This window comes from Halyomorpha halys, unplaced genomic scaffold (assembly GCF_000696795.3).
Source record: "Halyomorpha halys isolate HHAL.00 unplaced genomic scaffold, Hhal_1.1 Scaffold570.1, whole genome shotgun sequence".
Classification (NCBI taxonomy): Eukaryota; Metazoa; Arthropoda; class Insecta; order Hemiptera; family Pentatomidae; genus Halyomorpha; species Halyomorpha halys.
Window position 1 is genome coordinate 130,949 of NW_027113602.1, and position 26,263 is coordinate 157,211.

Below are 26,263 nucleotides of genomic sequence, written 5' to 3' on the forward strand. Positions count from 1 at the left end.
GAAGAAGTTGAAGATGGCTGCTGCCAAGACTCAAGCTATACTCAATATTCAAGCTATATTAAGGGGTATGACAGACAGGGCCCTCCCTAATACTCTCAGGATACAAGGAGAAGTGATACGACCCAGTGAGGTTGTGACTTATCTTGACATAAGGCTTGGGAGAAAGTTAAATATGACACCTCATTTAGATTACATGAGAAGTAGGGTAGCCCTTGCTCTTAATGGACTCAATCGTATAGGGGGTACATTTTGGGGCCTCAGATACCCAGCAACATTGACCATCTATAAAGGAGTAGTTGTGGGTATCTTGAGATATGCATCCCCTGCATGGAGTTGATATCTCTCAAAAAGGCAGAAGAGCAGGTTGGCTACAATACAGAGGATAGCTTTGCTGCAAGTCACTCGAGCATACCGAACAGTGTCTCATGAGGCGGTACAGTTATTAGCTGAAGGAGTGCCTATCCATCTCCTCCTGCAGGAAGACTATTATCGACACAAAATAAAGAGGGAAGATCTGGTGGATTTACCGGAGAACCTCCAAGCGTGTATTGGTGAAAGTCCTAATAGATGGGAGATGATCCTTTGAGAAGAAATCTTGCAAGAATGGAATCAACGGTGGGTGGATTGTTTAAAAGGGACCACCCTAAGGAAGTACTTTCCTACCGTTGGTTCACGCCTAGAATCAACATGGGTCCTCCCAGACTACTGGATCTCACATTTCCTCATGGGGCATGGGGATTTCTGAGCTAAGCTCGCCGCTCATGGCATAAACATTGATCATCTTTGCCCAATTTGTCAGGTTTCTGAGACCACTGAGCACGTCGTACTTGCCTGTACCACCTATGAAGCACTGAGAGCCATGATGATGAGGGAAACAGGACTCTATGTTCTGACTGAGAGCAATCTTCCTGAGCTGATGAAGAAAGAAAACTACTCGCACTACAAGACCTTCGTGTATGGGTGGAAGGAGTCTGAGGGCTCTACTCACGTCCCCCTGGGTAGGAGAGAATAAGCTACACCAGCAAGGCCTCAGTAGAATAGCAAGATTTATTTTGTAGCAAGAGCAAGCTGTGTGCACAGCTATGTAATGTTTGTCATATGCAGCAATGAGTTGTACCCACTGCTGTGAACACCTGTATTGTCTCATAGGCAGGGTAGGGTGATAAATAAATAAATAAAAATAATGGTAGATAGGCGCGTTACCAAAGTGCTACTGTCGCCCTATATTTCTATTCATACCTTTAAATTCAAGATTAACAGTCAGAAGATTGCCTGACTTTAGTATTAAACAACAAATAACATGTAAGGCATGAAGAAGAACAACACCCAGCGGTATCTCTTCTTTAACTTTTCCTACTTCCTCATGTCAGTAGAACCCTCATCCAGGTTTTTTTCGTAGACTCCTTGTGTTTACTGGCATGAGATTCGTGGCCTTTTATTCTAATATGGTGTTTTGGCCTCTTTTTTTTTTTAATGAAAAAATTTGTTGTAAGTTTGTATGTGTTTAGTTACCATATTAATTGGATGTTTAGTGAGTGCATTCGATTTTGTGGAATGCCATGTGTGTATGTTAATTAAAATAATGGTGAAAGTATTGATCCCTGCAACACACCGGCTAGTATTGGTTTCATTGAAGATAGCTCTGACCTTTGTTTAACAGAGAAAAGTCTGTGTATGAGTAATGAATGAAAAATTAAGTAGTATGTATGTGGTAGTATAGTGTTAAATGTAAAGAAAAGCCTATGATGACATACCTTATCAAATGCTTAAGCGACATCCAGAAACACTCCAGTTGCATATAATTTATACTTTAGTGTAGTTGAAATGTAGTCAGTGATTTATGAAAACCAAATTGATGATCAGGTTTTATTTTTTTGTATCTCAATTTTTCCAACAATCATGGAAGAAGGATTGCTTATGTCCTTGTCTGTTTTTTAATCATATAAGCTTGTGATGAGAATATTTTATCCATAGCTAGTGTGTTAGAGTATCTGTATTATCAATAGCTCTATCTTTTATAATTTTGTATTGTTTCAGCTGCATGTAGATGCCAAGTTATTTTTGGAAGTGAGCTATTACAATAGTCAACATGCAATGTGGGAGCCACTGTTGGAACCAGTTCCAGCTCGTCAAAATCCTGATGCGGTGAAGACTGAGCATTCACCATGGAAGATAAAAGTGGTGGTTAGTTACTTTATCACTATTGTTGAATTTTTTAATAAAATATTTAGATTATAAAGATTTTTTTATAAAATATTCCTTTAATTAAATCCTCATTGGTTAATATATTTGTTTGGTTATAATTTTTAATAATAATTATTATTGTAGTATAACTTATTATTGTAGGAAGATAGTCCGGGTGGCGGTCAATAAAGGTATCAAAATAGTAAAAGAAAACTATTTATTGTTAACTAACGTTTCGCCTCACTTTGCAGGGTTTTATCAGGGCTATCAGATTGAGACACAGCATACGACTGTGTGTTAATCAATTCAGTCATTTCCTATGTCTTAATCTGACAGCCCTGCCATGTGGGGCGAAACGTTGGTTAACAATAAATAGTTTTCTTTTACTATTTTGATACTTTTATTGACCGCCACCAGGGCCCTGTTTCATAATAAAGTACAAACTAATACTATTAGTCTTGTAGATTTATCTTAATTCAATTACACAGACTCGTACAATAGAAAGTTGAACTTTTTAATTCTTGAACTTTAAAAGTATTTTTTAATTCCTGTAATATCACTAATAGTCATCCCTATCATGAAAAAAATAAGTATTAGTATCATTACCATACTAGTTTCTATACTTGTACTATGAACTAATACTATTAACTTTCATTATGAAACAGGGCCCTGGACTATCTTCCTACAATCTACTTCAGTGGTCAACTATCTTCTTCCAATAAAATAAAGCAAAGGTAGTATCTCTGGCATACTCTTGGAACATCTCCGCCTTGTTACTGCACTAAGTTTGGGCGCCACTGTTGTAGATGCTCTATATTTCAGAATGAGTTTGTGTTCCACTTTGTATATATTTATTTGTTAAACCTTTATTCAATTTCTTTCCAGGAATTTATTTATACCCTTTATCCACTTTTTTATTGTTTATAACATCTCAACAACATTTTGGCTCCTCTGTCCATTATCAAGTTCTAAAAATATTTACAATCAATAGTTTTACAATTATATATATAAAATATATGTATATGTATTTAAATATTAATTTTTTTAATTCTGGTGGTATTCTGGGTGGCGGTCAATAAAGGTATCAAAATAGTTTTCTTTTACTATTTTGATACCTTTATTGACCCTGTCCATCTTCCTACAATAAATTTTTATTAATTTGGTAAATTTTTCAATTTATGTTCTCTCAGAGCAGGTAATGAAAAATGAATTTCTTTTAAGGAAAATATTAAAATATTAAGTTTGATAAATAAGTAATTGTTTTTTTATATAATGCTGAAAGTTGTTTATTAAAAAAATAAGTAAATAAAACATTGATTGTAACTCCAATATAACTTGTATAAGGCTCAACACCTTCACCTGAATGCATTGAAACGATTTTGAATGTGCTGGTACTTAGTTTGAGTGGACTGTACTGTAATATAAAAAAAAATTTTAATTAAAAAAAAACTTCTATTGTTTGATTTACCAGGAGTTATATGGAATTTCGAAAGAAAAACATCTGTATTATGGGGGTTGATAAATTTGAATTATCCGGGCTATTATAATATTGAAGATATTAATGAAATTAAGAGGTGGTAGAATGTCAATCAGTTGATATCTCCGTTTCAATCTGACAGCCCTGATGAATCCCAGCAAAGTGGGGCGAAATGTTGTTTAACAATAAATAGTTTTCTATTATTATTTTGGTAGCTTTATTGACCGCCACCCGGACTATCTTCCTACAATAATAATTTTGAAATAATTGTGCTGCAGAACTTTTTCAGCCCAAGAAGGCTGATGTAAAAAAAAAAAGTTAATATCAGTTCTAAATTCCTATGATTAAAAAAAAAATCTTAAATGTAATTTAAAATTAAAATTTATTTTTCTTTATTTTCCAGGTGGATTCCGCAACTGAAGACGACTTGTCACTAGAGAACTCTCCTAAGCAGGGCACTGAGAACAAAGAACAACAGGCCTCGACAACAATAGCAGTTCATTCTGATGTAAGTTTCTTTTTTTAAAGTATTATCTTCATTATGTATTACTTTCACATTTTCAAAATCTAAATTGTTTATTTTGAAAAACGTGTTGTATCAATGCTGTTTAAAGGCTACTAACTAGTCCTTCTTGTATATCATCTAATCTGTTGGCAAGGAATGTATTTTTATCTATTAGATATATTAGTTATTTTTTTATTACATCCTTTAGGATATACTGAACATCACTATTTCTAAAAAATCTTTGGAAGTGCTGACTGGACTGGGCACTACCCTTCAAGCGGCTATTTTCAAACCAGAAGAGTACGACGGGGACAAATCTCCATATATTGTAAAAAACGAATGTGGGCTCTCAGTGAAGATTCTGCTTGATGATGAATTTATGGTAACTGATTTTTGTTTTATTTTAAATTATTTTTGTTATATATTTTATTTCTAATATTAGATTTGGTTTTTAATTTTTTGCATTTATTTTGATAAATTCAATCAAAATTATAAATCGATTAACTATATTTATACTTTATACCTTTCTATTAGAAAATTGTTAATTGACGGTATGTGATTAATAAAGGAAGATAGTCTGGGTGACAGTCAGGTAGGGAGCTCATTTAGTACCAAAATATTTATTATACACAAACGTTTTGTCCTTCTTTGAAGAGCTTCATCGTGGCTTACAACTACATACACTAAAAATATTGTTGCAGTATAAAATATTTTGTATTTAGCCTTGATAAAGCCCTGCAAAGAGAAAAATTGGTTCCTTTTCTGACTGCCTTTATACTAAAACTTTATAATTTGGAACTTGATAATTAAAAAAACTCAATACATGAGAATGAAGCCTGTTTCCAGATGTACTTATAGATAAAATTTAATTCCTTGAGTCGAACTCGAGGGTTGCTATTTGTATTGCATTTCTGGCCATGAAAAAACTAAATGTTGTAGGTGCCATCTGAAGTTTCTAGTTGAAAGCTTGACATTTTTGAACATAACTTTTTTTAGAATGTTTTGTTATTTGAACACGATTTGTGTTATTTACAGTACCTAAAAAATTCATCTTTGGCTATTATTTTTCATAAATTTCAACATGGATTATCAAGACTAGATTGCATCGATGAACTTAATTCTTTATATGGTGATAAAGCCCCATCCTACAGCACAGAGTTCAATTATGGTCAACATTCGACGAACTCCATGAAGATTATCCAAAATCAGTTGCTGTGCCAGAAAACATTGATGCTGTGTGTGAACTGATGAAACAAGATCATTGTTTACATCGGAACCTGCTCGTACTATACTGCAGGTGTCACGAGTGTAATTTTACGATTATAATTAATGTGTGGAAAAGGGGGGCTGGAAATTGTGAGACTTTCCGCTAATTAGCATGCATATATATTTCTCTGAAGTTTAAAAGTATTAATTCTCTGGAAGGGCAATTATGTAAATGTGTTAGGTTTTAATGTAATTTAATTATTTATCTATAATAGTATAAAAATAGAGCATTGGGGTCTCATATATTCTATTGGCTTATCTGAGTGTGTGACATCTACGCCACCGCAGTGACGTCTTCTAACTGCTTTCCTGAGCAGGTTCAGCGGTTGGTGAATATGGTGAAAACCACGTATCCACGCCTGGTGTCTGAAGAGACGTCTTGGTTCCTCCGTGGCTGGCCAGCGTGTCTTGAACTCCGGCATGATGGTAGGGGTAGGCCAGGTCCTAGCTTTCATGATGCTTAGGCTGGGGCGGCATTGCAGTCGCAGCGTCTTCGGAGTCTTCCGGTGTCCGCGGAAAGGGGGAGCATCAGAAAATGAGACCCCCGACCCCGACTTTATATAAATTCAAAAAACAACGGTAAAAATCGGATTACTTAAATCCGACAATCATCATCATGTGACGTTCCGTGAAATTGAGGAATCTTTGGACATTAGTATGACTAGCATCAATAAGATATTGTATGAATATTTGGCCGTAAAAAAGATTAGTTTGCATTAGATTCTAATCTGACAATTGCTCAAAAGAAGGTTGTTGATTAGTGAAAGGAAATGTTGAAACAATATGTCCAAGGTGCATCAAAGGCTATAAATAACATCTACACAGGTAACAAATCATGGATATATCCATATTAGCCCAAAACAAAACAGCAATCGACTGTATGGGCCTTCCAAGACTAGCCAAATCCAGCAAAAGTGGTTCACGGAAGGAGCACAGCAAAGCAAATGGTTGCCTGTTTCTTTGGCATTACTTGTCACATGGTGATAATAACTTTAGAGCAACATAGAAAGGTCAGTTCTGAATGGTACATGACCACTTGTTTACCAGAAGTCTTCGGAGAAATTGGAAAAAAGCAGAAGAAGAGACGAATTATTCTTCATCATGACAATGTGAGGTCTAACCTTAGCTCAAGCAAAGGAATTTTTGACTGGCCAAAACATTGAATTGATAAATCATTCACCGTACAACCCTGATTTTGTACCCAATGACTTTTTTTCTGTTTCAACATTTCAAAAATAAATTATGTGGTCAACAATTTTCAACACTCTTTAGAAGTGGTTGTTGCATTCAAAATTCATATTTTGGAGTTACCTCAATTGGAGTGGAAAAAGTGCTTTGAAAATTGGTTTTAACCAAACAAAACATGTAAAAGTGTATTTTTCGTCAAGGAGAATATTTTGAGTAACAATAAAACCAATTTCTATCATAACTGTTTGTCTTTTCATTATTAGGGCAGAAATTTAAATACCAACCCTCGTATAAGACTCAATAACTTAAAATGAAAATTGTGAATGCTGTACTGTGGTTATTAATGGTCCTTTAACTCCATGCTTCATTGATGTTACAAGTATTCAGTTCAGCACTGCATCTAAGTTCGAATTGATGAAAATTGCTCTTTAATCCTTTCTTTCAAAGACTTCTAACAAAATGATTTTATTATTTTTATGATATATATGGAATTAACGTAAAAGTTTTGTCTTGTGTACACAATTGGTTTTAAAACATAGCAAATGACGGAACTTGAATTATTTTCGCTTCAACCCCATTATAAGTGGTCTCTAATATCCTTGTAACTTAAAATTTGGTTTTAAAATAATTAAGATCTCTAATATGTTTATTGCAGGTTTACTCTTCTGATGAAGAAAACATTGATGTTAAATTTGTCTTTTTGGACAATGATTCTTATGTTGGACTTAAATCGAGCAGTGAAATTGAGTATCTTGGGCTTTCAGAAGAAACTAAAGAAAAGTTTATTCACATTTTGGTAGGTTTTTGTTTATTGAAATTAATATTTGTTGTTTTTGTTTACCTTTAAGCTTATTCTTATTGTTGTAACTGTTAATATTACATTTATAATAGTTATTTAAATAGAAATTTAAAAATAAACTGACATAATAAACGAACACATGAAAGGAAATGTTAGGTGTTTTTAGAAAGAAGAATAAAATGTCTTACCAAGTTTGTGAATTTTTTTTTTAACTATGAAAGGAGTTAAATAAACAAAACAAAAAAAAAAAACGCACATTCCTAACATCAAATATATGTTTCAAATTTTATCACTACTCAAGACACAATAGTTCAGAAGATCATATTTTTAAGAATTTCTGGATAAATATACAGGACATTCTCTCCTATAAACCGATGGTTCCAAAAGTGATGCTGGTGTTAGAGCCACAGCAATAATAGATGACGTCATTAGTCCAGATAAGTCTTCTCTCCAAAAGCAATTTATTTACTGTGCAACTGACAGCACTTTACATGGGCTTACGGGAGGTTTATTATAGATTAGTTTATTATTATTATACAAAAATAATAATCACATTCTTTTAGTTCATTGTCATAACACATCCTATTGCAGTGCTCATGTATATATTATTTAATATTCTTCAAGTTAAATTGGACTGACCGCACAGTTTTGTTCCTATGGTTACCAGTACACAAGGGCATTCTGGACAGTTGTAAAGCTAACCAAGTGGTAAAAACTGCATCATTGATCCCGCCATCCAATTGCTTTGATTGCCCCTACAATGACCTTTATCCTATGATGATTATACAATTATTAAATAAATGGCAGGCAATGTGGACCAACAGTACAGAAAACAAATTAAGAGTCGTGGGAAGGCATAAATCCAAAGCTGTAGATGACATGAAGTAGTACTAGACTACGAATTGGAAACACACGACTAACCCGAGAATGCTTACAGTTTGGAACATCTATATCAACATGTAGACATGTACCGCTAACTGATAAATACATACTGTCAGACTGCTGGTATTTGATTGGCACCAACTTTACTAAATGATAATCGCCCTAAAATTCCAGAAATATTTTATTACCTCAAGAATACAAATGTGTACCAATATATTGTAATACTTAAAAATTATTAAAATAAAATAAATGTAATTTGATATTTTTAACTTAATTCTCATATCTAAAAGATAGCTTGGGCTAAAATGAAAAGCTTTAATATTTAACAGATAGGAGAATTTTTTCTATAAATTATTATATTAATCATAAATTAGAATTAATCAATAAAGATTTATTTCTGATAATAAATAGAAAAACAATCAATAAAGTTCTATTCCTGATAATAGAACTTTAAGTATATAAATGAGTATTTTAAAATCATATTGTAATTTCTTAATATGTTCAAATTATCTGCATAATTAATATACTTTAATTTTTTAACAACAATATTCTTTGGCAGATTGGGCAACTATGAAACTAATAGCTAAAATTGCCATGGATACGATATTTATTTATCAATGATTCATTCATAAATCTTCATTCATTCATAAAGCTATAGCTAAAATTGCCATGGATACGATATTTATTTATCAATGATTCATTCATGAATAAGTGTTGTTTCCATGGCAATATTAGCTATTATTTTCATCTAAAGCTAATTTTTCCCCATCTGTGTTCTTTGGTCGTGATTTAAAACATAAAGGAAGGTGAAAAGCTTTAAGTTTAACACTTTGACCATGTGGGCCCCCCTAGAAAGTTAATTTTTTTTTTTTTGTATATTTTCTTTTCTTTCAATTTAAATAAGCATTATATTATGTATAAAATGTAGTATTCGACCAAATAAAGTTTAAATACCTGCTTTTTAAACCTGAGAATACACTATCATCACACACTATATATAACTGAATCTATGTATCTAATCATTTGATAAATGAATGTTTTATGAGTTTAAACTGAATTACTGAATGGATAAATTCAAAAAAAGATATAAAAAATAAACACATAAAAATAAAAAAATTGTAGCTGGTGGAAGATAGGACAGTACTAAACATGGTTCAGGATTATCTAAGGTGAAAAGGAGGTGCTAGAGATATTCCCACCAATCCGAATGCAAGCTAGAAAAGTGACCTCCTTTGATGGCACATTGTCTTCATATGTGTTCCCAAGCCCCCTTGATGATAATATGTTGTCAACCTAGGTCAAAATTTTAATAAGAAACAAAATGTCAATTATGTGATTGAATTCCAGATGTAATAATTATATGTATTATGTTCATTGTACTTTTATTTTAATATTTTTTACCATAAGCCAATTATAACTTTTTAAATAATAAAACTGCTTTAACAACAGGCAATATTTACAATAAGAAAAATCTATCGTCTAATACAAAAATAAGACATTACAACATAAAACCATTAATGAATGGAATATGGTCCGGGTGTGGTAAAAAAAAATTCAAATAGTAAATGGGTATACTATTTTTATTTGAGCCTAAATAAAAATAAAAATAGTATACCCATTTACTATTTGAGTTTTTTTTACCGCACCCGGACCATATTCCATTCATTAATACACACGGTCAATCAGCAATCTTCCAATAAAACCAGTAATTTTGTATGGAATGGAGACAACATGTCTCCCTAGTCTGGAAATATTACTGAAAATAGAGAGAAGGATCCTGAGGAGATGGGCCCAAGAAAACACAGGAAGGATACAAGGTTAAGACCCAACCAGGAAATCTACAGGGAGATAAATGACCTGGAAACCGAAATAAGAATCAGAAGACTGAGATTCTACAGGCACATGATGAGAATCGACCAAAAAAGGCTAAACAAGAAACTCTTTGACGGAATCCGTGAATACAAGAGCGTAGGAGGATATGTGAAGCAAATAAGAGAGCAAACAAAGAAATTGAAAATAACAGACAAAGACTGCCCGGAGAGAGAACAGTATGGGAAATAACTGAAAGAAATCAATGTTCTTGAGGCAAATAAAGAAAAATGTAAGGGTACTGCATTGTCGGAAGAGAGGACGCAAAGGCACGCAGAAATGATGAGAAGCTACTGGAAGATAAGAAAAGCCAAAGTAGTGTTATTCACGTGGTCTTGAAAGGCCGTTCCGTGAAAAAAAAAACTGTTTTAAGCATACTGTATTTTTCATTTTATCTTATATCTCTATTACTATAAAATCCTGTTCTTTATTGTAATTATAGAAAAGAAAAATTCATACTTTTTATTATATATTTTACTTTATGAAAATTTGGGATCTATTCACTACTGAAGTCTACGGTTATTTGCATAATAATTTTTAATGTCTAATTTCTGTTAGATTCTTTTAATTACTTTACTTACTGATTTAACTTTATGACTGTCTTTAATTATAGTTTTTGAAAATTCGTATCCATTAAGGGTATAGGGCTCAATAATAAACTGTACTTACCTTAAGTATTTGAAATTTATTTTTACAGGTAGTTGATTATGATTGTCATATACAAATACCCGTGCTGAAATCTGCCAAGAGATTCTTCCTCATCGGTCATAGAGGACCAGGGAATGATCAGTGGGGTATAGTGGCCGATGTCATTATACTGAATGGTCAAACGATGGTTACGTTGAGGGGAATTATTCAGGTACTATAAATTATTCTAGTTTATTTCATTCGCTTTAATGACAATTGCTATTTGATAACTTGCCTTCACTCCCTCTTTCTATTTTTCTGTTTAGGTTGAAAATACTCACAATATGCCTATAAATGTATATTCAATGACTGATAAAGAAAACGAGCTTCATCTAATTGGAACGGTGAAACCTAAAGATTTGTTGAATTTGCCATTGGATTCTATTTATACTCAAACGACTGAACTTTTCTTCAGTGCTGACGGGTAAGCATCGTTCAAAGTAGTGATTTATTATTCCTGTTGCCTGAAGGAAATATTTTACAGAACTTATAAATTATCATTGTATCAAAACTACTTATGAAATTATATTGTTTTTAGATATACTGTATCAATAGTGCCATATGTATGGAAGGATCTGCAGAACTGTATTCAAAAATCGAAGATTCTTAAATGTAACCCGAAAAACAAGAGCAACACTCAGCCATTATTTCTCAGAGTAAGTTGGATTAGTAGCTCTGATAGTTATAATATTAATTTCTATGTATTTATTCAATCAAGAATAATTTAAGGAACCGAATAATTTAAAAGTTGCGAAGTTAAAAAATAAGATCCATTTCTCTAACCTAACCAGTTTTTTTGTTTGTTTATTTTTGTTTTAGTTTAAAATAGAGTTTAGGAAAGCCTTTGTTCCCTTATGAATTCAACATTTATAATTTGTTGGATAAATTTAGTGCTTTGTTGTGATAAATTTCATGGAGGGTACTAAAGAGTGATTGGCATAAGTCATATAATTACTTTTTTTTTATATTTTCTCAAAAAGCATTACGGCCTACTGTATATAAAGCGCCATCTACATTACATATGTAGTAGTAAAGTACCATCCGAAACACCACAACGTATTAACAAGCTTATTAAAGCTTAAGATGTGTAGATTCTATGAATCTAAGTATGTTTGTGGTATTGATCAATTCACACTACTTGGAGTCCAGTGCTAAAGAGACCAAAGACCAAACAATGCTAACCTCAACCCTCCAAACAACTTATGTGGTATGCGGTTTCATCCTCAGCGTTGCAGAATCTGCACAGAGGCCGTCCTATAAGCTTGATTAAACATATGTTTATGAAGTCTACAGTGACCTGTGTAGATCGCTAATATTTTCCTCAGAGATCTCCTGTCCAGCTGAAGCAATATTTCATTTTGGGCCCTATAGGGTTCGTCCAGAAACAGCTTAGACTGTAGCTGTCTTTTATTTATCCCGTAAAGCTCGGCTTTTAAACTGTAAGCTGCCTTTATATTACTTTTTGCATAGCTTAGGCTTATGCAACACATGAGCTTCATAGTAATTTTTAACTTAATAATTATTTTCATTATTAACTAAAAAAAAAAAAAGTTACTTGACAGTAAGCATCTTTAGTTTAATTGCTATTTTAATCTTGGGGGACAAATACAAAACATTATATTTATTCCATTTCTTTCCAGTAAAAAACATGGGAAACAGTTTTTAACTTTCCTATCTTTTGTTTTTTCAGGTCGATGGAGAATTAGAACAAATCTTTTTTGAGAATTCCACGCGACACACAATGTTAAGTACATGTTTCAAACTTAGTATCAGGCCTACAGTAATTTTTAAGAATATCTTGCCCATAAAAGTCCACGTGTTGATAGAAGGTATCGCTGGTGAACATCCAGTCCTTCCTGCGATGACTATACAGATACCTACAGCAGAGCCTGGAAATTCATCTTTGGTTGTCAGAGTAAGTAGTAGCCGGTTAATTATTTTAAATAAACAAAAACGAAGGTAATTATGAGTGATAGTTGACTATGGATGACGTATTAGGAGATGATGGTTGGGGGTGGGTCAAAATGAAACACAAATAAGTTGGTGTAGCTTATTTAATTGTGGCAACGTTCCGGGTAGAGTTTCTAGCCTTCATCAGGGCTAAGAACAGAACAAGATAACAACCAATAAGTATAGAAAATAAAAAATAAAATATAAACAGAATGACATAAAGTGAATAATTTTACAGAATGGAATTAATAAATTGAAGTGATGAGAGAAGTGGAAAATAAAATGTATTCATAGGTAATTAAACAGTAATAACATAATTAAGGAAATAAGATAAAAATGAAGTTATATAATGCAAAGAAGTATGAATATATTAGTTATTAATAATTTAAAAATAGAAATATGGAATGAAAAATAAAATTGAGAGAAAGAAAATATAAAAATATGAAACCATAATAATTGATAAAGAGGCAAAATATAAGTAAAGTTTAACAAAAGAAATGAATAGAAGAAAAAAAAAATTATTTTGAAAACAACAATAATAATATATGGCGAACATAACTAATAACGTGGGTAAGGAAAATTGAGAAAAGAAGGGGTGGTAAAATAAAGATAGGGAAAAAAGAGAATAAAACGAACCTGTTAGCTTGAAATCCAAACATCAAGTGGTATACTGCGCTAATAACGGCCAAATTCCGAATTAAAAAAGACGTTACAAGAATGACTAAGTGTTTTTAAGAGGAAATGTTACGAGTGGGTAAAAAATAAAAACTATTTATTTTATTGATTTAAATAAAAGTATAAAGTATTTATTAAATATTAAATATTAATACTAAATATAAAGTATTTATTTATTTTGCATCAAACAAAATAAATTAAAATTTACAATTAAATAACGCATTTAAACGGCACAATTAAGTAATGCATCAAACAAAATAGCATTGCCCTTGTTCTTCGTTGACCTCGAACAAACACCTGGAGTTGAAGAAATTTATAATGTGAGCCGTTTATATATTACACCAGAGTAGTAGTTGAAAAACCCTACCCTAAAAGAACAATAGTTCAATGCCACTTGTTCTGTTCTTAGCCCTGATGAAGGCTAGAACCTATAGCCGAAATGTTGGCACAATTAAATAAACTACACCAACTTATTTGTGTTTCATTTTGATCATACCCCCAACCATCATCTCCTAGTACTAGTAAAATTGAAGGTCCTTTAGAGTAGAGTTTTCTTCTCACTATCCCAGTAATAGTTTCTATTTTGATTTAATTGTATATATTTTTAGTTTTTAAATCAAAGTTTACTCCATTGGCACCATTTTCGCTCTCCCTCTTCTCTCGCTTATCTAAGGTTCAATTTTTTGCCACCCGGCTTAAAACTCTCGCTAACAGGTGCTTGCCCTGACAACACAACTCTCTCATGCTACCAGCCATCCCAACACACAACTCTCTCATGCTACCAGCCATCCCAACTGCTTTCACCATCATTTTGCCTTTGAATTTCCTTCCTTATTCTTTCCAAAATCACTCTTCAACCACACTGTGTAGCTTCATGTACAATGGCCTTACTTTAAAGGTAAGAGTTCAAAATTATGTAATATGTTTCAATTATAGTACCCCCAATTTTCATGAACCAGCTTATATTAGCATTTACTGCATCTAAATTATACAGTTCGCTCAATCCCAACCAATATATATTGTAATCATTTTATTTAATTTATTATTTAAAATAAAAATAAAATGAATTTTGATCGTTTTTTAAACCTTTTCCAAATATAAGAGATACTTTGGGTTCAAATTAAGAACTTTACTACTTAATGGATAATATAATTTTATTATATAAAAAGACTCTTAATCTCAGGGCGTGTTGTTGCTAGGCAATCAGAAACAGGAATTTACAATAATTACAATTAATTAAATTAAAATCTATTTTACACATGTATCTATTTTTATGCATACAAAACTAACCAAGTTCACGATCTTCCTTTGATGATCCCTGGTATCTTCTTTGTTTCTATTGTTCTTGTCCTAGCGTCAAAAATGGCTTCCTACTCTTGCTGGACAAGTTGCCTCTCTCACAAACAATGGCTTCCAAGCTTTCCCGCTTCCAGCCGAAGTACGTCCTCTCACCAGGCAATCCAAACTCAAAAAGTGGCCATCTACTCTCCGCTATCTTCGATGTTTACTGATCAATCCAAAATAATCGATTTTGTTACAATCGATCCGCTTTACTTGCCATAGTTTGTGATGCGAACAGTCTATTGACAATTGTTATGTTTTCTATTTCTTCTTTGAATTTTCTTTTTCTATAATTACTGTATAGAAACAACAAAGGTTGAAAAACTTCAATCCATCTTAACACAACCAACCCAACGAACACTTTGGAAGGACGTGCACCGCCATCTTTCTTGTTTTGAAACACGAAGTTATTATAGACAATAAAAATTGGTTAGCTTGCTTTTTGGATAAACAAAACAATTTAACAATCTTAAAATGATACATAAAATAAAACATTTGAAAAACCCTTTATACATCAAAATATACTATTTACTCAAAAAGAGCATATTAAAATATGTATAAATTAGAGTACTATCGATCCTTTTTCCGGCTCTAAGGTGTAATGAATTTTGACAAAAGAGGTATCAAAAGAAAGAGAATTTCATGAAGAAGTTTTTTTTCATATGCCACAGGAAGTAGACTATTATGTCATTTTCCCTCTTGCTGTCAATATATATTGACTTAAACCTTGAGTCGATTTGCACTTTGTTGTATATTTTTCAGGCCTGTACACGTTAAAATGTCGATGTGATGTATGTTGCCTAGAGGGCATGTTATTGAGTCTCTGATGGAGGTGTTTTTGGAGATCTTGTCCTGTGACTAAGCAGAAACAAGTCACTCCTTCAGCTCTGCTAAGATTGCCAAGGATTCATTCATTTTTATTCAGTAGACTCTCTCCCTTCTTACCTTCCACTTGAACTTTGTGTCTGGCACTTATATACTTGTCATTTCCTTGTATACCAACATGGTATCTACTGTAGAGATATATGGTCCTTCCTCTTTTCCTCATAATAGCAGCCATATTTCTACACTTTTCTTCAATGGTTGATAATTTCTGTATTGTGGCTTGAGAATCGCTGAAGATTATGGTTTTGTCATCTTTGTCAATCGTGGCTTAAATTGCAAGACAAATAGCCTGCATTTCTCCATCATAAATGTCATATCCAGCTCCATTAGGAGTGGAGAGTTTAAAGTGGCTTGAGTAAACACCTGCTCCAGCTTCCTTATTAATACCTTACGCAGACCCATCTATATAAATGTGTAGCCATTGCTCTATATGGTAAAGCTTATAAATAGTGTTTAGTGCAGCAACTTTAAGCTTGGGTTCTGAGCAATCCTGTTTGATTCGACCACATGCGAGTATAAGTCGTCTGTAGACTTCAACAGGTTTCTTGCTTTTGTATGTAGAAGAGGCTTACATTCTGCCTTCCCTTGGTTGATAGGACTATCTGTTAAAGCATTTCTTCTTTTGATATAAAATTGCGATGGAACTTAAGTCTTCATTTGCTTTATGATAAGTCAATCTTTTCAAGTAGATAAGGTGATCTGATAAAGAGCAGATTTTTCTCTTCAAACCAGTCATATTCAATGGACTGTTTGTGTGAGAGTGTCAAAAGAAGAAGTATTGAATCTCAATTTCGATTCTTAAATTCTTACTGGAACTTTAATAAAAGTTATTCAAAAGAGTGAAAGATTGCAAAACGCAGAGAGGTAAATCGATGGTTCAAATTGGGTTTTAAAGATTTCATCATGGACATCAATACCCTAGTACAATGCCATGGAACTTAGGTTGGGTCCTTCATTTTAAAGCCCAAAAATGAACCGTTTTTGAGGAGCACATGAATTAGGCATGGGCCAAACCTAAGGTTAGCTTCCGATGTGCCATATTTGCCATGGATATTTACCTGATGTTTCGTTCTTTTCCATGTCTATGGTTCTTTTATTGTTGGAGCTTGGCCATTACTCATTGAATGAAATGTTATTAACTTTATTAAATAACTTACTATGATATCATCACCAATAAATATTGTGAAAATTAATTTTTACTGAGTTCCTTGATAATTTTACCTAACTAGCCACAAATAGGGTAAATAAAGTATTTATATATTTATTGTAATCTGATTGACATTCTGCGAGCAACTCAGCTGATTTTTATTTTTGATGCCTCAGATTATTCAACTAGATATCGTGAATGTTTTGCAACAGGTCGACTGAAAATGATAGGGTTTAGTCTGTCCATCTGTGCTTATATAACAATATTTTGAGCTAAAGACTTTACCAATCCATAGGTTTTATTACTCATGTTATACAGTGATATCCCATGAATGTTTTGAACAATTTGAGCTCAAATATAGAAAAATACTGCACTAAATATGTTTAGTCAGTCCGTTTCTCATTATGTAACTTTTTTTTAATGAATCCCGTTTTCAAATTTCCACGTCCCAAATCATTCAAACCTGCGGGTTCTGATCAAAAATTGTAGCCCACCTAAAACATCCCTTCATGTACGGCTTTGCTAAAAGGTCTCAGCGAATACAATTCATGTTTAATATAAGTTTACAAATAGCCTAATCTTAAATTTAAAACTAAAATGGTATTTTCCAGTGATGCAACATAATTTTTGTTATGCAAACTGTTATCTAAAGATAGTCATTATGAAGTAAGTGTGCCTTTACCAATTATGTGTTTTGAATAGACTTTCTTAATAATATTTTATAGTTCATATGAAAGAGCATGATATCACTTATATTTCAAATGAATTAAAGAGAAGGAGAAAACATCTAATGAGAGAGTTTTCGCAAGAATAAACAATTAATCTTTTATTCAAATAAACTGAAAGTTATTCCTTATTTATTAAAGTTATTACAGATATCCATTTGAAGCACCTAATGTGTTTTACCAATATGAAATTTTGAAAAAAAAATTATTGAATTATTATTTTAAACTAATGCACCTGCATTTATTTAAAATATATTAGTAGCATTGAGTTATAGATAATTATTTAAATTAAATTAAATGTTTACCACTACAACCCGTGAAGGGTCAGTGGTGCAGTACTTTATAAGAAAGTACTGTTACTAGACCAATGGTTGTGCAAGGAGGTGATTTAGTCAGAAACAGTACCCACTTAATTAGGCTGGGTGGACCCTGGAGGGCTCCCAAACCCACAGGGCTGACTCACGGTTACATTGAAACAGAGAATAATTATCTACCACAGCCAGATTAGAACCTGAGTCCTTGGAGTTGGTAGCACAGTGCCTTACCATTCAGGGACCCACTCCTATGTTAATTAATTAGGTATAATTAAATTACACTTATTAGGTATTGTTAGGAACTAATTGACTTTATTTTCAAATTAGATTCCAGAATACTTGGATCGGGAATGGTCTTCTAAAAATGAGCTGTTGGAAGATCCTCCAGAACTTTCAGTTTGGAGTTTTGACTCGTTCGAGTCATGTCATCACATAACAATAGATCTAGGAGTGCACATGGAGCTGAGCAATGGAACTCATAAGTATACGTTGTATTGTCCGTTTTGGATGATTAACAAGACTAGTCTCCAGCTAGCTTATAAGGTATTTATTATTTTTATTTTCATTTATTTTTAAATTATCTCGGTATAGAGAAAATAATGGGTTTAATATATATTGTTTTTCTTAAACAAGACCCTTATGTTAAATTCTTATTTTAAAAAATTTATGAATTAGCTAAATATTGATAACTTATGTTATTAAGGAGTCATAACTACTTTGGAACCTCAAATTAACAAATTTTTTTTAGAATCCTTTGAATTAGCCATTAAATTCAATGAAAAATATCACCCTATATAACAAACAGATCTCAATAAGTATTACTTATGTATAATATAATAATACTTATATTTATACAAGTTTATTAAATCCTCTCAGAAAAAAATATTTACCTTAGTGCATCAAATTTTTTCAATGGTGTTCTCTTTAAAGCAAAAAAAAAATCCTTATATAAACAATTGTCTTGCTATGTATCTCAGTAAAATTTTTGGGTATTTCTTGACATGAATCTTTAAAAGATCTCCAACACTGTTTGAGCATTTTTAAATTTTATTATTAAAATCAGAATTTTTATTTATTTATTATTTTTTTTTTTAAATTTAATCAGTTTTCTATTTTCTTTTAAACGTGTAATGATTTTGTCGAGGTTGTTATGTTAGATTTGATGATTCTGGTCAAAATCGCCCTATTTTTTTAAAACTTTTAATTTTCGATTAATGAACATTATCACTATCATATAATCATGTTTATATATAATTAATAACCTGGGAAGAATAGCCTGCAAAACATTTTTAAATTTTTGATGTGAGATGAGAATTTACATTTGAAGATTGTTGTTGAGGATGGCCGATTTGGCCGAAACGTTGGACTATTGATATAATAAAGAGTGTTGAGACTAAACAAGGATACCATTTGATTTATTTAATAAATAAATACCAGTCTCAAGAAATTGATAAAATTATTTTTAATGAATTGTTTAGTTTGCCCTCATTATTGTTAGCGATGTTATGGATTAACGCTGAGAACTGATAAACCCCTACTTGCCGAGCTGAATCTACCCATGAAAGCAGTAGAGATAGGTTGTGGCACCTTTTAATATTCTTTGATAGACATCAATTGTTACTTAAATCATTTTAGTTATTTATTTACTTTTTTTTCTTTAATATTGTTGTCATTTGTCAAATGTTGAGCATAATTTGAAACAAGGTCAGAGACATGTTGGTTTTCATAACAATATTCACCCCAACAAACCCTCTTCCCACTCCTTCCTGGTCATACTTAGCAATTTTCTTTTATTTCCTGTTCCAACGCAGTAAATTATGTTTATAATTGAAATGTGTTGTACCTGTCATCCATTATAGATGGTTCGCAAATGAAAATGGTCTGCTTTAAACATTGAGACTAGAGAACATATTGCTTAATTTTATTTAAATATTTTCTATGTAATTAGTACACTAAGTACAATAATTGTATAGTTCTGCAAAATAAGACTGTGTACATATTCACATAATATGTTTATTATTTCTGATATCACATCTATTAATTTTATTGGGGTTCAATTCAGTAAAATTCATTATATAGAGGTCAATAAATAAATGAATTTTTTTATAACTTTTTAAGATTTGTTATAGCGAGGTTCTGTTGCATGTAAATGATTCTGTTATGTATTTTAATTACTAAATTATATATTTTTGTTCTGTATCTTGTTATACACTATTATTAAGATTTTTTACACTATTATTTAATAATTTCTTCGTATAGCGTTCGAGCAAAGCTGAGAAGGAACCGAGTAGCCCAGAGGTACCGATTTCCGCATGTCACTTAGTTATTCTCTGTATATTTTGTAGCTCTCACATTAATTGAGTGCATGCCTCTAGGATATTTATAACCATTATATACTCACACTCTTGTAAAATAAGCCTTGATAACTCAACAACTCACCGTAACATTATTGGAACTAACTCTAAGACTATTGGGAAAAATGAGGTACTGAGTACAAATTTCACATTGGAACCTTTCAGTACTATTACTGAATACAGGAGAAAAGTTGAAAATTTTTTAACTAGCGACAGATCCTATGTATATGGGAAAATTTTTTACAGTTTTAAAATTTAAATAAATTTTATAAAATATGGTGGTGAAGTTATAAAGATGTAGTTCAGCTGAGAAGAAATGAGATATCTTTGTATTTTACAAGTCTGCAATAAGTTATCCAACATACTAATTGTTGAATTAAAATGAGATTCAAAATGGAATTTTATTAACATAAAAAGTTGAACAGAGTAACATTGTAATGAAAGCATAATTGTTTAGCGATGGTGTGTATTAAAATTGTTATCTTCGAATGGTATTTTAAATCCCAGAAGTGACATGATTTTTCATCCTGGAAAATTATTAGTTGACTGTATGTAATTAATGAAGGAAGATGGTCAAGAGTTAGCTTAAAATAATATAAAAACTATTTATTATGCACCAAGTTTTCACCCACCTTGGCGAAAAAAAAAATTCAAAGAATCATCTTTTATTTTGTTTTATTATGTTATAGAATTCTTTTGTCTTTTGCTTACTTGTTAGATGAGAGTTTTTTTTCTCTTGTTTTTTAGCCCTCATGAAGCCCTGCAAAGTGGGGCAAAACGTTTGTGCATAATAAATATTTTGGTCCTATGTTGAGCTTAATTTTTTGGCTGCCACTTGGACCATCTTCCTTCATTATCTTTCTATTAGATTATGCAGTCAAAACTTTATTATTTGGAACTCGATAAGTAAAGAAACTGAATACATTGGAACAAATTGTTCCCAGATGCATTTATAGATAAAATTGAACTCTTTGATTCGAATGTAAGGGTTTTTATTTATACTTCTGACTATCATGTTGTTGGCTCCATCTGAAGTTTACAATTCAAAGGGCTTGACATTTTGGAACATAACCTTTTTTCAGAATGTTTTATTATTTGTGCATGACACAAATATTATTAACATTAACTTGAAATATTCATCTTGGAAAAAATGATATTAGCTCGTGTTTCTTTTTTTTTTTTTTCCAATCTTGTTAAAATTTACTTGTGCTGTCTAATGACAGAACCACCTCAAAAGTTGAATATTTTTTTCATAGTTAATGGAATACTATGGTAAGCTATCTTATTTCGTGTTTTCCTCAGCACTGCTGTATTACACATTTATTATTAGTATTAACAGTATCGATTAACATATCAGTGAACAGCTGTAGAAATAAATTTAGCTGAGCATGATAAATCTGTAATATATATATTGTACATAATTAGTAGTAATATATAAATCTATAACATGAATGACTGGCTTCTTCATATGTCTAGCTACATTAACTCATAGTTTTATTAGTTATTATTTGTTATCAAAGTATTTAAATTGTTGATTTTTGATCCTGTTTTTTAATCCAGATAAAGGATTTACTTGTTTCTCTAAGAGTAATCATTTATTAAAAAAATCTTTTTTACACTTGTTCATGATTTAAAATACGAAATAACTATTGGAAGATTGTTGATTTACCGTGTGTAATATATAATAGGAAAATGGTCCGGATGTGGTTAAAAAAAAAAAAATTCAAATATTAATTAAACTATTTAATGTGAGCAAAACAATTTCCCCTATTTTAGCCTAGCCCTATATCAGGGCTAAAAATAAAACTAATTATTAAAAAATATATAACTAAAGTAAGATAATAGATAACATGAAATAAAATTAAACTAAAGTATGGCTAAAAATTATTTCTGTTAAAGCCCCACCTCAAATCGACTATGTCTTTTTGTTGGAAGGCTTTAAAAAGAACAAACCACAAACTGGTTCGGATTGAACATTTATTTGGTTAATTTAAACATTTTAAAAACTAAAATAATCAAAAGATGACTAATAATGAATACAAGTAAAAATAAAAAATAAAAAAAGACTCAGATAAAAAAATGAAATAGATGAATTATGAAAATGAAAAAAAAAACTGATTTACAAATAAATATATAAAATAAATACTAGTCGACGCAAGCTGGTCCACTCTGATAGGTCCGAGGAAGAATGCTGCCGAGATGTTTAGGTTGCAGCTCAGTAGCTAAATACACTGCTGCAATGGTCTAAAGTTGGTGTAGTGACTCATCAATAGTCCAAATATCCAAAAGTCGTATAAATGTATTAGGCGAGCCGTCAAAATGAACACAGACAGGGCTGGTTACACATGTTCATGGCCACTAATTATCTGGAACTCATATTAAAGTCGAAACACAGAAAAGGTCTGGTTTCGAACTGTAATGGTGACTAAAACACTCAAAAAATGTCTAATAAAATAGCATCAACCAAACGCAGACAGGGCTACTTAGATGCTCTAATGGCAACTAATTAGCCAGAACTGCTATAAAACACTAAGATGGTCGGTCCGTTGCTAGGTGCCGCCTCTTAGCAACGGTAATTCCCTATTATTCATTATAACACAAATATAATCATATATTTTTCTTCTAAAACAACCAAATCCAATTAAAATAATAAAAATATAACTAAATTAAACACTAATAAAACTCAAATACTATTTACAAGGTAATTATATATTTTGGCATTAACAATTTCAAATATATGAAAATTATATTAAAATGAACAAAGTAAATTAAATTTTAAAAAATAAATTAATTTTATAAATTTTTTATTTTCTTTGTTGTTCATTTTTAGCCGTACCTTATTTTACTTTTATTTTATGTTATCTATTCTCTTATTTTGTTAAATGTTTTTAGTTGTTTTAAGCTCTGATGAAGCCCAACAAGGTAGAACAAAACGTTGGGTATCATTAAATAATTTCGTCGAGGTGGGCTCTTTTCTTGATTATTCTACTTGTCCAGAAGGCCTTGACAATCTGTGTTCAGTTTATAAAGGTATGGTAGTTGACAAGGAAAATAACTAGATAGGATGGTACTTTACCAATAAACTAGCTAGCCTCCAGAGTCATACAGAAAGGTGCCTTTGTCCTGCCAGGTACTATTCCAACAGAAGCGAAAGAGATATCTCAGCCCGGAGCATAGCTACGCCGGAGCTTACTAAGTGATATCAGGTGGAGGAGAGAGATCATGTCAAGGGTGAACAAAAATCGATAACCATTTAGAAAACAGGATCAGCTATAATCTGAAACTAAGTATAGGCTGTGGATCAATGTTCTTTTGTGATCTATCATGAGTTCTTTAAGACTCTTATTTATAGGCCTACAATAATATATAAATTTGAGAGCTTCGGTGAGGATCGAGGTGCTGTGCTCTAGTAGATTGTAGTTGAACTCTCTGTTCCTCTCGCTACAGTTTAATTACTAATTGAGTTTTTTTTTTTATCACACCCGGACCACCTTCCTTTTATAAAATAGCTATTTAGCTCCTAACTAATGAATGTCAAAGAAATGATTTTTATTTTATTACTAAAATTGATTATTAAAAATAAATAATTAAATTTTTCATACTTTATCTTGTATTAACTTTAGTTTGTGTTATGTTTTCTTTTCAGTTTTATCTATCTTATTGCCTATTATAATTTTTTAAACCCTTTATTGTTAAACATAGATTGTAAAAATGTTGTATGGCATGGAGCATGTTAAATCATTTTTATCTGTCTTCCACAGACAGAGCCTTTTCAAATTAAATTTAATAATTTTATGAAACAATATAGACGTAAATTTCATAAATGTTTTTATGTAGATTTTTTAATTCAGCTTGTAAATTATAATTGCAAGTTATTTATGAAATATTTGTCTTCATCTTAGAAAGATCTAGTTATATTAAGGCTTACTTACACATTCTTTGTTGATTATGTTTCAGCATTCTGATGAGGCTACCTCACTTTTCCATCCTGAAAACTATTCCGGAGTAATTATGTTCTCATTCAAGCCAAAATCATTTTTTGTCAAGAAGAAGTCTTCCATAAAAGTTTTTGATGGGCCATGGTCAGACAAATTTTCTTTAGATGCTGTCGGAAGTTCCGGTGTGGTCATTTGCAGGCATGAAAATCAGACTTATCATGTAAGCAAATTCTTCATTTTTATAATTTCTTTTTTTTTTTTTTAATTCTTAAAATTTCTGTCAGATTTGAATTTGTGGACCAGAAAACTCCTACATAACTGAAACTTTCGTTATCATACTAAATGTGCCATTTTAAATCTTAAAAATCTGACTGAAAATTCTTTATCATTAACTCCAAAATAAAAAAAAAAATACTATTGACTATTTGTTATTTTTTCTGATTTTTTTTTTCTCAACAGTTGAGTTGTGGTAGTTGATCGAATATTTAGAAACGTTCTTTAAATTAAAAACTCTTTAAAGGAAGCTTAATAAATATCTATCTAGTATATGACAACATCTAGTACATAACGTTATGTATGTGTTAGCAAAAGTTAGAGCACAAAGAAACGTAAGGTGAAAAAAAAAATTAATGGTTATACAGTAGGAAGTTTATATACTATGTTATTGAACTGATATCAGCATTCAATCCATCTGACCTTTAATGTATAACAAGGATGTTATGTCTCAGTATTATTATCCTGTTTTCCTTTCTATTATGGTTTCTCTCTTATATATACCCACTTCAAAATCATCCCATTATCTTTTGTGTTGTAACTAGTTAGTTAATATAGTAATATTTGTAGTCACTTTTATAATAAAAAAATATTGGGTTGCTTCTATATAAAAAAAAAGAACTAGCTCATTGGTAGTATGAATATTATTGATGGAAAAAGGAACGAATATTTCGCTGGATCATGACAGTACCATGTTGTTTATTTTTTTAGGCTATATTAATTTTCTACCCTTTTCCAGTTCTTCTCCTATGCACTTAACTTTAGGATTTTTTTCTGTTTAGTCTAATTATTCCGTATACTTTCAGAGATATGCTAAGGATTGCCTGAGTTAAGTTTATGGGAACCCTTTTATCTTGTAATGCCTGTTTGAGTTCCACCCACAGTATATTACCATATGCCGCTGAGAGATTTAGGAATGCCCCTTTCAATAAACTTATCCATTATACAGCATACTGTGAAAATATTGTCCTGTGTTTGTCAGTCAGGCCTGAATGTTGCTTGTTCTTTATGAAGCTCATGTTCTACTATTCTTCTTAATCTTCTTTCTAGTATTCTGGAGTACAACTTCAGAGTTACGGATGACAGAGTTGTTTTTGTCTTTCACTATGGTCGTTTCCAGCTCCCAATCCGTAATGAGATTGAGAACGGGCTCTATGACAAGAACCAATCATCATAGGGTGACTGCACATCAAATCAGTCCTACATTGTTACAATGAACACAATAAAACAATTTTTGAATAAATCTAAGTACAAAAAGTATATTTTTTAGCCCAAAGTAAGAGGTCATTGAAATTTGATAGCTAGTTAATATTTTTTTTTTCAGTTGGCTCTACTCCTCGTAGATTTTCGGCCGCCTGAACCAGCCTTCTCCACACCTTGGGCTTGCTTTCCAGTTTTCTGCATGCAGCATTTCCCATTTTTTTTTATTCTGTCTATCTACCCAGTTTTTAGCCTCCCATGTGGTCTCTTGCAATACTGGCATTATTGTTAGGTAGAGTTGTCCTAATGGATTGATTCAAGCCATATGTCCCGTCCATCTTAACCTTCTTGCCTTTATATCTTGAGATATTGACTGAACAGTCTTTGCAAGCAGTTCACTTCTTCTCCATGTCTTAAGGCTTTGATCCCAGATCGCTCCTGTAATTGTATGGAGTATTTTCCGTTCAAATCTCTCGATTCTGTTTTCTAGGGCACCTGTTAGAGCCTAGGTCTTGCAGTTGTGTATAGTAGCTTAATTATTAAAAACAATATCTGTTGGTAATTTATTATTATTTTTATATAGGGAGATGGTCAGGGTTGCGGT

General features: G+C 31.7%; 1 protein-coding gene across 1 annotated transcript in view; it reads left to right on the forward strand.

The window, feature by feature from the left end:
• Positions 1-26,263, forward strand: part of Vps13 (vacuolar protein sorting 13C) — a gene marked incomplete in the record, with an annotated part of 159,879 nt that overhangs the window by 86,607 nt on the left and 47,009 nt on the right. The window contains 11 exon segments of the mRNA XM_067051012.1: positions 2,038-2,184; positions 4,065-4,169; positions 4,375-4,548; positions 7,276-7,416; positions 10,868-11,029; positions 11,124-11,281; positions 11,396-11,513; positions 12,548-12,772; positions 18,222-18,437; positions 20,154-20,192; positions 24,206-24,406. Coding sequence (XP_066907113.1) covers positions 2,038-2,184; positions 4,065-4,169; positions 4,375-4,548; positions 7,276-7,416; positions 10,868-11,029; positions 11,124-11,281; positions 11,396-11,513; positions 12,548-12,772; positions 18,222-18,437; positions 20,154-20,192; positions 24,206-24,406 — 1,686 coding nt within the window.